The 12,681-nt window shown below is 44.9% G+C and overlaps 1 protein-coding gene across 2 annotated transcripts in view; it reads left to right on the top strand.

The window, feature by feature from the left end:
- The window catches only part of CLSTN2 (calsyntenin 2), a 650,264-nt gene that overhangs the window by 498,053 nt on the left and 139,530 nt on the right, over positions 1 to 12,681 (top strand). For both annotated transcript variants that reach the window (XM_059921899.1, XM_059921900.1), the window contains one exon: positions 1,732 to 1,881. In XM_059921899.1, the coding sequence (XP_059777882.1) occupies positions 1,732 to 1,881 (150 nt within the window). The remainder of the gene's footprint in view (positions 1 to 1,731; positions 1,882 to 12,681) is intronic.

Below are 12,681 nucleotides of genomic sequence, written 5' to 3'. Positions count from 1 at the left end.
TGAATTTTTCCTATCTTTAACACATGATGTGGCTTTTCTAATTTTCCAAACTTTCTTGGGTTAGTCCCTGTTGTCTCAATTTGCATGAACGATATACATCAGTTGGAATGGAAGAAAGCTCATTAAAAAGTTTCCCCTTAGTTTTGATGAAATATAAAAACATACCTGAGTCACACAGACATAGAGAACAGACTTGTGGTTGCCAAGGGGGTTGTTTGGGATTAGCAGATGCAAACTAGTATTACATAGGATGGATGAACAACAAGGTCCTACAATATAGCACAGGGAAGTATATTCAATATCCTGTGATAAATCATAATGGAAAAGAATATGAAAAAGAACGTATATGTATGTATAAATTAATCACTTTGCTGTACAGCCAAAATTAACACAGCATTGTAAATCAACTATACTTCAATAATTTTTTTTTTTAATTTTAACAAAGGTGCACAAAAATGAAATATATATACCTGAGTCAGCCATTCCATGTTTGTGTATTTGCTTGTTGGTTTATTTGGGGTTTTATTGTTTTTTTAACATCTTTATTGGAGTATAATTGCTTTACAATGGTGTGTTTTAGTTTTTGCTTTATAACAATGTGAATCAACTATACATATACGTATATCCCCATATATCTTCCCTCTTGCATCTCCCTCCCTCTCACCCTCCCTATCCCACCCCTCTAGGTGGTCACAAAGCACCGAGCTGATCTCCCTGTGCTATGCGGCTGCTTCCCACTAGCTATCGATTTTACATTTAGTAGTGTACATATGTCCATGCCACTCTCTTGATTTCGCTTCTGGCAAAGGATGATGATATCACTTGAATTCTAATTTGCTGTCAGCTCCACCAATGAAAAAAAAAAAGCCAGAATGAAATTATTCTCAACAAAGGGAGACTTTAATCTCTGGGAATCAAAAAGTAAAAAGTATTAAATGCACATCAGACCTTGATTCATTTTTTGAAACCAAAATTGTATTTCAGCAAAAATAGTCAGTTAAAAGTTTGCTCATTAATTGTCAAAAATTTATTTCTGAACCTTAATATCAAACCCACAGGAACAAAAACACACAAATGGCTCAGAAACAATGTCTGGTCTCTCTTGGAGAAGAAAAATGTCTTTGCCACCAGGGCAAGGAATCTGTTATTCTGTGTAGCTTTCAGAAGAGAGGTCACACGTTTTCTCATATTGATTTTACTTCCTATTTGGTAGCAAAATAATGTGAGAAGAGGCAATGAACATTCTTGGCGAAGAGCCCAGATGTTAAAAAATACGTGTCGGGATGTTTCTGAATTCCATCTTTTTCCCAGAGATTTCATGTCAGATGAGCATACATTGCCCTACATTAGGGACACAGCCTAATGTAGGGTTAGTTTGGTGCAGTTTAGGGTGGTCTTCTGTAGGGTTAATGTTGGCGCAGTTTAGGGTGATCTTCTGACGACCCCGTACTTAACACAACCAGTTGGATTCCAGATGTGTGTGCAGAATTACCTGGCAGTTCCGTTCCAAAGCTGGGGTGGCTCCAGCCAGCGGTTCCTGAGAATCTGCCACCAAGGCACAAGCAGGCCACATGTGGAAGCCACGTCCCTACTTGCCCTAGTCTTTACAAAGAGATAGGGAAAGGGGACATTTTATTCTGGTGAAGGTTGGAAGAGGGCAGAAGGGATTTTGAAGAACTGCAGCGTGGTTAACTTGATCTGAAATGATTTTCAATGTCCCTCTATCTTCAGGCAACGTCAGGAACACAGAGAAGCTGAGCTATGACAAGCAACGCCAGTATGAGATCCTGGCGACCGCCTACGACTGTGGACAGAAGCCTGCAGCACAGGACACCCTGGTGCAGGTGGACGTGAAGCCAGTTTGCAAGCCTGGCTGGCAAGGTGGGCCTGCTCTCGTCAGTCCTGTTGGGTGAAGGCAGCTTGGCCAGGTGTATAGGAGGTGCTGGACTTGCCCTCCAATCATCACAATGCATCACTAGAGGAATTTGTAAAGCACAGGCACTCTGCTCTGAGAAACAGAGTAGCCTGTTTGTTCTTACAACTCCTGGGCGGTATAGTACCCCCATTTTACAGCTGAGAATGTCCGAGGCAACTCCTCTAACTCGTGTGCCCAGTTTGTCCAGTGTGCCCTTTCTCAAGTCTCATGACATCTTCCTATCAATAGGAATTATCCCACAGTGCTCAGGAGAAAGGGCCAATTCACCTTACCTAAGTGTTCGGAGTTCAGCTGGTGCATTTCAAGTTTTGATAATTGCTCAGCACCTGGGGAAGGTTGCGTGTTCCTTGGGCTTGCACAGAGGGCGTACAGGCAGAGGCTGGAGATCCAGAATCCAGCCTCTGTGTTAGGGGGTTTCTAAAGTGTTGGCTCTGGTAATGGAGAAGCAATGGCCTTCGATGGAGGTGGATATTTGTGCTAGTTTAGATCTTTTAGGATGCAAAGACGGAAGGTTCAGGTTTCCCTTTGAGGATGGAGGTGTAGCAATGAACTAAGGGGAAATAAGGATGGGAAGGCCAGCTGCGGAGATGGAGCTTGCAGAGGATTGGTTGGTTTATGGAATAACAAGAGCTCTTGTGGTGGCACCAATAGTTCTGGTGGCCGAGCAGGGATGCTGGAGTTATCTCTGTGCCACCATTTTGGTTGTTGATGCTGTCGCAGGGTTCTGCTTACACATAACTTAGGGCGCTCCATGGTTTCATCCACTTTGTGCCTTCTGTCTGCTGCCTTCCCTTCATAGGTCTTTAAATCTTCAGGGCCCCTGTTATATTCTACCTCTTTCTCTATCTCTATCATCTCTCTGTATCTTTCATTCTTAACTCCCCAAGAGAGGGTGTGATTAACTGTGTTGGTCATTCATGTCCCTATGGGACAGGCTGATGCCAGACCACATATAGGTCACTGGTCAGACTTTGAAAGGCTGCCTTTTAGTCAGGCTTTTATTCCTAATCCAATTCAGCAGGCCAGACTGGCAGGACCTCATGGCACAAAGCAAGGACACCTGAGGACCCACCTGGGTCATTGCCCTCAGATCATCCCCTGCACAACTTTATCTTCCTTAATATTGCAACTAGAAAGATGGGAGGGGGTAATTAAATCCACCTCTGGAGAGAATCGGAATCATTTGCCTTTGAACAAAGTAGACAAGGTGAAATGCTGAGTAGAGGAGACACAGCTAAGACATATGAGAGGTAAAGAACAAAGGAGAGTCTTCTCTGTGTCCGTCTATTTCAAGAAAGACAGAGAAAAAGGAACAAGCCAGAGTGGGAAACTGTGTGTCCCTGACCTCAGGGGGCCTGAACTCTGGTTGAGTGTAATTCACTAGACCCTAAGGGACCTGAGGGCAAGATTCTGTCTCTGTTGTTCACAGTGGAATTTCTCAGGTTTAGCACATGTCTGGCCCCAATGGTAGGTGCTCAAGAAACAGTCATTGAATGAATGAAAGAATGAATGAATGAATGAAAAGCCATTTGAGTGAAGAAGAACTCACCTTGTTTTATTTTGACGTGTAACAACTGGCCCCAGTGAAAGTCTCACTTTTGAAAAGAAAGCCTGGAAAGAATATAAAAGCTCTCTAAGCACGGAACAAGCTCACAATGAGATTTAAAGTGAGGAAAGCAAAACGCAAAGCCATATCTGAAGAATGATCCCAATCTTTTTTGTCTTTGATAAATGAGACACCTACAGATTTGGAATCACATTGAAATATATTTAAACGTAATTTCCTAATGGAGTTTGTACTTACTTCAGTGTTAAATGTATGCAAAGTAAAACGTGTTAATAATGTTTCGTTCTGTGTGTGAAGAATGCATGGGGCCCCTACCTCGGGGCATGAGGCTATTTTCAGCTCTAGACAGGGAGGTCCAGGAGGCAAGGATGCTATCCATCTACTGGTGTGTCTGCAGCCCCAGCACAGGGCCAGGCACAAGGCAGGTGATTGGCAAGTGCTGAATGCATGAATGAATGGTGAAAAATGTACCTTTGTGTGGAACAAAGACAAGAAGGAAGCAGCACCTCCCTGCACCTGCTCACCGTGCCAGGCAAAGCGATGTAAGCAGGTGTAACATCTGGACCAACTACCTGATGGTGGCTCCCTGCCTAAGTCTGCCAGCCTTGGGTGGGAGAAGCTGACTCTGGATTCTGCATCACCCCCCTCCTCCCTCTAGCTCACCCACTGTAGACAGCCATTAGGTCTGTCTCCCCAGCCATTGTCCCAGCAGGCTTTCAGATCACAGACAGGTCCTCCAAGTTCTCAGATATGTGTGGTGACGGTCAAAGTGCTTTCCTGGCATTCCTATCCCAGCCCCCAGACCTAGAGAGGAATCTTCTGTCCTACCACTGTACTGGTCCACTTTACTCCTCCACTTGGGCAACCGCCATTTCTGACCAGCCCATCTTGGGGCTGTTCTCTCTTCTACTCCTGGCCAGGGCTGCGGCCTCAGAGCTCAAAGTGTTCCTTTCTCCAGGGAAGAGCATTACCACCGGTCCCAAATATGTGTCTCCTGTCCAACCCCTTCTCCCAGCTTTGTGGAGCAAACTGGAGTGAGCCATGTTTTACTGGGTTGCTTTTTGTTTGTTTGTTTGTTTCATTTTGTTTTGTTTTGCTAACCACAGATGAAGCAGGCTGTTCCTCACTGGGAGAGGCCATCCGGTTCCTAGGGGAAAGGGCTGGTTCTTCCTGAAGCAGGTGTTGGGTGAAGGCTGCACTGTGTAAAATAGGAGAGGAACAAAGAGATGGGAGGCCATTCAGGGCGCAGTGAACAATGTCAGGAAGCCAGTCTGGCTTGCGGAGTGGGTGGGGACTGGGGAGAAAATGGGGAGCGAATTTGGAGAAGTCAGTGGAGGGGAGGGTTGGTAGTCAAGATTTTGGATGCCAGGGTGAGGCGCCACGATGCTCCCCAAGCCCCGGGGACCCAGCTGTGAGTGAGGGCGCTGCGGACGTGTGCCAGGCGTAATTGCCCAGAACAGAGGCTCCTCCCAGAGCTGGCTTCTCTCAAGCAACAACAGTCACCAAGCAATCGCAGGTTGGCAGTTCAAATTCTTGTACCTGTTCTAAGTCATTTCCCTCCAGGCAGGAGGGGACTGCAGCATAGTGAAAGCAATCCATCACGCTCAGAGCCTTCTGTCTCCCCTGGACCACTCACTCCCAATCAGTGCCATCACAAGCCCTTTCTGCACCCAGCTTGTCCCAGGGAGCTAGCTATGCTGGAGGAGCAAGGGACCTGCTCACAGCTAGAGCCCTCCCTTCCTCCCAGACTCCATTGATGCCCCAGGGCATTGGCCCTCTTTTCCATCACAATGACCCCTTCCAGGAATGTAGGGCTGCAGCTTTCCCAAAGGGATGCTGGCCTTACCCAGCTGTACACGAAGGACGTCCCACCCTCTGGCTTTGCTGCCACCTGCCTTTCAGACCTTGGCTAAGGCATCATCTGCTCGGGCTATGGTATTCCATTCTCTGCCTTTTTTCTGTGGGTGAATATTGTCTTCCCAGAAATGATATGGGCTCCCTGAGGGCAGAACCACACTCCTCACAGACCCTGGCACTCCCTGAACTTTCTGTCCATCACCTAAGCATCACCTAAAAGCTTGCTTACCACCATCACTCACCAATGGCAGAGCAGGGCTTATCAGAGGCTCAGCTGGCAGCAAGGGGAGGAAGGCTTTGCATCCAGAAAATGACCCCAGGGTACCAGGCGTATGCGTCTTGCTCTTACGTGAGTTTTGTCTTCTCTGTTATATTCTGAGAGTGTAATTCTGAGTAGGTGGTAAGGGTCAGCTTTCTCTGCAGGGGTAGGTGGAGATTTGCCTAAGGAAATGTCACTCCCATTCTCAGCTGCCCAGGGAAGAAGAGCATCCTCAAAGCATCAGCTAGACCTGTGTGGGTGAAAGGGAGAACTAAACCTGTGTTTTGTCCTGAGCTCTGAGAACACGCAGTATCCCTATAGCAGCTCTTATTCACAGAGATGGATGATTCTAATAGGAACCAGAAAAAAGGTGTGCATGCAGTACACATGCTAAAGATGAGCTTGTGCTTTTCATGCCAGGCATCTGGACTTGCAGTCTTCTTAGTGTCTGTTTCCCTCCTGCCAAGCGGTTATAGGTACCCATGCCTGAGGACTTCGGGAAGAATCTGCATCCATCCATGGGTCAGAGCACCACAGAGGATGCAGTGCCCTCAGAGGCTCTCAGGCGGATGGGGGCAGTAACAGCAACGGACACAGTCAGAGATGGCACTGCTGACCCCTGCTTAGAGGGGCCACAGACTGTGTCCTAGAGGAGCATTTGCAATTCAGTTGCTGGTTTGAGGATTTTGTTTGTTTAGCTTTTACATTATGTTATGTAATGTCATAATGAGAAACACATCCTTTCTTTTTCCCTTCCTTTATTGTTCTCTATAATCCCTTGGCCCATCTCTTTCTGTTTCAAGCTGAAAACATTGTCTGCACAACACTTACTTAGGACATTTTCCCTTTTATTGTTGCAAGTCAGATTTTGTATTTATTATTACCTGCTCCTGCCACCTGAGACCCAAAGTTCAGTCTGTCACTGTCCCCTTTATGCAAAACAGCTCCCCTCTGAAGAGAACCACTATAGACTCTCTCCCTGGCCTTTCACCGTTTCTTTCCCAGGCACGTTGCTGACCAGACATCCTGCCATTCTGGATCTGAAGTTCCCACATCAAATCAGCTTTCCAGACTCCAGCCCCCGCAAAATCCCATCTTCATTTTCCTACTTCATCCCTGAGCACCATCCCACGGCAGCCAATTTACACCTCGCCCAGCATCAGTTCACCCAACGCTGCGGGTTCCTAGAACTTCTCCCTCGGGCCCAATTTCTGCTCCTTTTACCTTCACAGTAAGGTGTCTTATTTAATATAGAAAGAAAAGGAGATGCAGCCACGTAATGAACCATTTCTTCTCTGTTTATTTGGGCTTGAATAATTCTCCAGGTGCGTCAAACTGTCTCGGTGTTTCTACCATCCCACAAACCAGGCCTTCGTTAGGAAGGAGGAGGGTATCTTTGAGAGGAACGCTTCTCAACTCTGACTGTGCACATGAGCACCTGGGAAGCTGGGTAAAATCCAGATTCTGACTTAGTACGTCTGGGGTCGATCTGCATGTTGCTGGTCCATGGCCTTCATTTGGAGTGAGAAGGTCATGCAGAAAATATTTCTAAACACCTAGAGTATGTCTAAGATTTTTGTGTTGAAAAGACAACAGCCTGAAAGTTGCTGGTTGCGATTAATTTTCCCTTAGTTATTCGCATTGTGAGATAACCAAAACTGACACACATATGACACAGTAGGAGATATTCTGACGTGAATTCATTTACCCTTTACTGAAGGCCCACTGTGTGCTGAAGGCTGAGAATACAGAGGAAAAAAGACCTACCAGGATTCATAGTATAGAAGGCAACATGGGGGACACAAGCTCTGCTGGAGGGAGCATTGGGGACACAAGGGAGAGACATTTAACCTTGCAGGGTCCCTGGGGCAGAGGCACCTGGGATCAATCTTGAAGGATAATAGTTTTAGCACAGCGAAGAAGAGTGTTCCAGGTTCGGGAGCAGATGTCAGGAAGGTGGGAGGGAGCATGATGTGGCCAGGGCATGGGGGAGAGCACTGGCCAGGCCAGTGGGGACCAGATCAAGAGGGAGACCTCTTGTGTTACCCCAAGGGCAGTGGGGAGCCCAGAGGCTTGCATGCCCTGGTGTGATGAGGGGGGATCTTGGAGAAGAAGGACTTTCTGGCCAACCACATAGATGGTGGCTGGGATGCAGAAATTGGGGCAGGGAGACCAGCTGAAGAGAATGATTTTTCCTGAGTGCACTAAGCAGAGCACTTCTGGAAAAGTATCTGAAGTCATGTATTCATTCCAAAACCAATTCAAAGTACTGAGCAGCAAAGGAGGTTAGAGTTTCAGGCAAATCGCATGAGACCCCATAGGCTAGGGGACAAGACTGGCACTCAGGCATGTCTTGGGTAGAATAGACCTCTGCTAAGCCTTGTCAAGTATATATTCTGTCCCTTCTGCAGCTGTCCATTTGCCTGCCACCCTGCCAAGGAGAAAAATGCCCAGGCCCCAGGGGTCAGTCGGTTTCACCCTGCCCCTTGCAAAAGTCAGGTCAATTATTGATCAAGTACAACAAAGAGCTGACTTAGGTTTTACTACTTGAGAGGCATTGATTTTGAATCATAGAGTAAAAAGCCCATGTAAGTACCCAGATTTGCTTAAACAGAAACAGGCAGGGCTCAGAAGGTGGAGATGTGTCCATTGGAGAACTTCTGGTGATGTCACCCTTGTTGCAGGCTGAAAGACAGAGGAAAGGATGGTTCCTTGCCCTCAGTTCCCTCCTTCACTGTCTTGCCAGGGAGTCCAAGATACTACCATTAGGGTACCAACATTTTGTTCTAAAGGATTGTTAAAAAACAAAATTCAGTGTAGTAAATGTGAAGATCTAATTGGCTTTATTCAACAATTCATGAACTGGGCAGTGTCCAGTGTTCGGAAGGGTTGTACAAAATGGAGGGTTTTTATTGAAGGAGGGAGGGGTGAGAAAGTTATTAGCAAAAGAAAAGAAAGAATTGTTTCAGTCCAGGTCACCTTCTTTTGGGGGAAAGGCAAGTGTCTATTATTCATATTACCTCTTCTTCCTTTGGGGGATGGAAAGGGTCTCCATTGACCAGAAAATTCCAGACTGTCCAATTAAGATTACATCCCTAGACTATCTTATACACTGGAAACTAATATAGTATTGTAAATCAACTATACTTCAGAAGGAAGGAAGGAAGGAAGAAAGAAAGAAAGAAAGAAAGAAAGAAAGAAAGGAAGGAAGGGGGGAGGGACGGAGAAAAAGAAGGGAAAGGAAAGGAAAGGAAGGAAGGAAAGAAGGAAGGAAAAGAGAGAATGAAAGAAAGGATTACATGCCTGGGGAAGGTCAAAACCGTAGTCAGGTCAGGTATTAAATCTATGTTTGGTATCACAGGCTTTAGCACAGGTAGTGCCTTTTGGGGCCTGTGGTTTTCTCTTTAACAGTTCCCCCTTTTGATCAAACTCTCAGCCTAACTGAGAGATATGATCAAAAGTGAAGGCAATAACACCACTATCGCCTATTGCTCTGTAGTTCTCACAGCTTTGTTGATCCTTGGTGTGGTACCTATAGGTCACAGTGTCTTTGCTTAATCCCTGTGACATTCACAGGTCACAGTTCCAGGCTCATAATCCTTAAGTTGGTCATTCTCTTCATTTTTTTTCTGATGTTCCAGTCTTAGGGAGATCATTTGCTTGGTGGTTAGCAACTGCAAACATGCATTTAAAGGGTTTTGAGAGAATACAACACAGCAGAGTAATTATTATGATTATAATAAGCACGATAATTCTCAATGTTTGGAGTGCACTTCAGAACCATGGTCCCCAAGACCCAAACCAATCAAAGAAAAGACCCCACTGAAGCAGTCACCCTCTTAAGCCAAGTGGCTTCTTCAGTAATCCTACGTAACTGAGTTTCAACTTCCCTAAAGTGTCAGCTCAGGTATAGCAGGTGGTGTTGGGTACAGCACAGACACCTTGTTCAGGTAAAAGATAATCAAAGGCTATTCTATTATCAAGAAAAACCTTGACCAGAGAGTATAAGGATCTTTGCTGGGCAGCTAGTGTTTTTGCAACAGAATTTGTAATGTCGCCAAGTGTTAAGGAGAGATTTCTGATCATATCTCACTTGTAGTTACTCCTAACCAGGAGATGGATTTATTCCCTGCATTTGAAACTGTGCACCTCAGATTGGGACTCAAACTCACGTGGCCGGGACTCGAACCCGGCCAAAACCCTGACTGGGGCTTGAACCCACACAGCCGGGACTCGAACCCGGCCAGAACTCAGACTGGGACTCAAACCCATGTGGATGGGACTCGAACCCAGCCAAAACCCACAGTCTTCCAACTGAGATCACACACCTGGTTTCAGGACTTAATGAAGCTCAGGTTCTTGATGTCTCATCGCAGAAAGAATTCAGTGAGAGACAAAGTGATAGGTAAGAAGTGGATTTATTTAGAGAGAAACAAACTCCACAGACAGAGTGTGGGCCATCTCGGAAGGTGAGAAATGCACCAGGGTATGGGGTTGCCCATTTCTATAGGAGTGGATAATTTCATAAGCTAATGAGTGGGAGGAGTATTCCAGCTATTTTAGGAAGAGGCAGGGATTTCCAGGAATTGGGCCACTGCCCACTTTTTGATTGGTTATGGTCTTGGAACTGTCATGGTGCCTGTGGGTGTGTCATTTAGCTTGCTGGTGTGAGCGTATATACGGAGGCTCAAGGTCTAGTGGAAGTCAACTTGTCCGCCATCTTGGACCCATTTGGTTCTAATCAGTTTATGTCATGTCCTCAGGCTATGTCATTCTTTCAAAGGCTATGCCCTGGCTCCTTCCTTCCTGTTTCACATTTACGTGCTCAATCCAGGGGTCAGTCAGGTTTTTAGTGCATGTGGAAAGAATCTCCTTTGTCATTTTAGCAGATGAAACAAAACCAAGTTTTAGTTTCACATAAGTATATTACTGATTGTTGAGCTGCACCCCGCAGGCCTCTAAGGCCTGTGCTTGCCCAGCTTCAAGACCGAAGAAAGAGCCCGGAATCAGCAACAGAGACATCAGTGGTTTAATGGATGGGGGAGCTTACACGTCTGAAGAAAGGTCCTGCAGTGACACCCCACCACCGTGTGCACCAGCGGATGGTGGGCAGGACATGGTGGCAGTCTTCACTCCCCAGGGGAAGGGGAGATTGCCAGTTATACGGGAAATTGACATCAAGTTGGCTCATTAGTTACCAGAGAAACCAGCAGAGGGGCACAACCCTCACCACCCCTTTCATATGCTGTCACTAGCTGGGGCCTGGGGTAAGTACGTAGTCATACGTGTAGGGTGTAGGTGAAGCAGGCATTGGTCTGGCAGGGGATGTACAGAGAGCAAGAGAACAGCCATCTTGAGTGGCCTAACCATATACCGATATTAGAGCATATTTTAACACCCTTATAATATCGATTCAATTTTAACCAGTTTGATGGATTATACAAGGTAAAATTCCTTCTTTTTCTCGCTCTCTTCAACTTTCTGTATACAATTAAGTTTGTCCTTCATAACCAGAAGTTCTAGTTTAGGCAAAATTACTTTCATTTCCCTTAATAGGAATGCATTTCCATACCGCATATCTTTTCCTAACCAAGAAACACATCCTACTTTCCTTGCATATAAAGTTGTGTCCCTTATTACTATTAATAGCTTTAATTATGTATATTAATTAGAATTCTTAACTCTTAGAAGCCTTAATTTCTAGTGAAAACTCAGAAGTAAGTAATTTTGAACCACATGTCAGACGAGCATTTTTTTTAGATTGACAAATTTATGAATGCATTTCATAATTTCTAGAAACATGTGTTTCTTCACGGGACAGTCTTTCAGTGTGACACAAAACATGTTTACTAATGAAACCGTGCACCTCTGATTGGAACTTGAACCCAGGTGAGGACTTGAACCCAGCCTAAACTCAGATTGGGACTTGAACCCATGGTCTTTTAACTAGAATCACTCACCTGGTGACTGGACTTACCGAGGTTCAGGTTCTTTGTATCTCAGCGCAGAAGGAATTCAGTGAGAGGCAAAGTGATAGGCAAGAAGTAGATTTATTAACATAGGACACTTGTGAGTGAAGCAAGTGGGCAGGCGAGGGGCCTCTGCCCCACAGATTAAGCAGGCTTCATTTTTATAATCAAAGGAAAGTGGGGGAGGGGAAGAAGACCACCTTCTTCCTCATTCTTCAAGTAGACAGTCAGGCTTACATCACTAACTCCTCCTTCGTATCAGGCAGGAGAGTGTTTGACCCTCTGAGGTCAAACTAGGACTGTCTAGCGCTTATTCAAATCAGCAGAAGGATGGTAACATATACTAAAATATATTGAACCATCTCAGGTTTCCGTATGAGCGTCTCCTACTTAGGAATGTCACCTTTCCCTTAAATTCCTGTCCTTGGTCCTAAGGATCATTATCTTGCTGAACTCAAACCGGCAGAATGCAGGCCTCATTTTTTTCTTTCACTTAGTGACCTCAGGCATATCTCATGCTTTTATTTATGGCTTTATAGTTAAGCAAGCCTGCTTCATTTCATGACATTCTGATAGCTTTCTTGAGCTACCATTAATTTACAGTGTTCTCCCAAAGTTCCCTAGGTTTCCCTCTCTATAATCCCCTACTGGGACTTCTACAACTACCTGTGTAACTATCCTACTCTATCCCTATCACTAATAGAACCAAATTTATCTTGAGTTTCTTTGCAATAGGAAGCCAAAAGTAGATAAAACTATGTTCAGTAATTAATGTTTCACAATTTTCTTATTTATAAAAGACCTAGATATTTAATACATTTCTATCATTTAACTTTAGAAAACTCAAAAGTTTCAAGTTACCAAAAGAGATTTCAAAGGCTATTTTTAAGTACCTATACCATAAAATATAATTGTTGCTGAAAAGTTTATATATAAATTCTTATCCTATTTACATCTATCTGAAACATTTGCTGACATCAATCATGTTTAAGTTACCCACAAAAGCTTCATGAGACACTAGACAAAATCAGCCATCATTCTAAGTTATTTTATTTTTTGCTGACAAATTTTGCAACAGAGAAACATGAATCTG

This window comes from Balaenoptera ricei, chromosome 4 (assembly GCF_028023285.1).
Source record: "Balaenoptera ricei isolate mBalRic1 chromosome 4, mBalRic1.hap2, whole genome shotgun sequence".
Taxonomy (NCBI): domain Eukaryota; kingdom Metazoa; phylum Chordata; class Mammalia; order Artiodactyla; family Balaenopteridae; genus Balaenoptera; species Balaenoptera ricei.
This window is presented reverse-complemented; position numbering and strand designations above follow the sequence as displayed.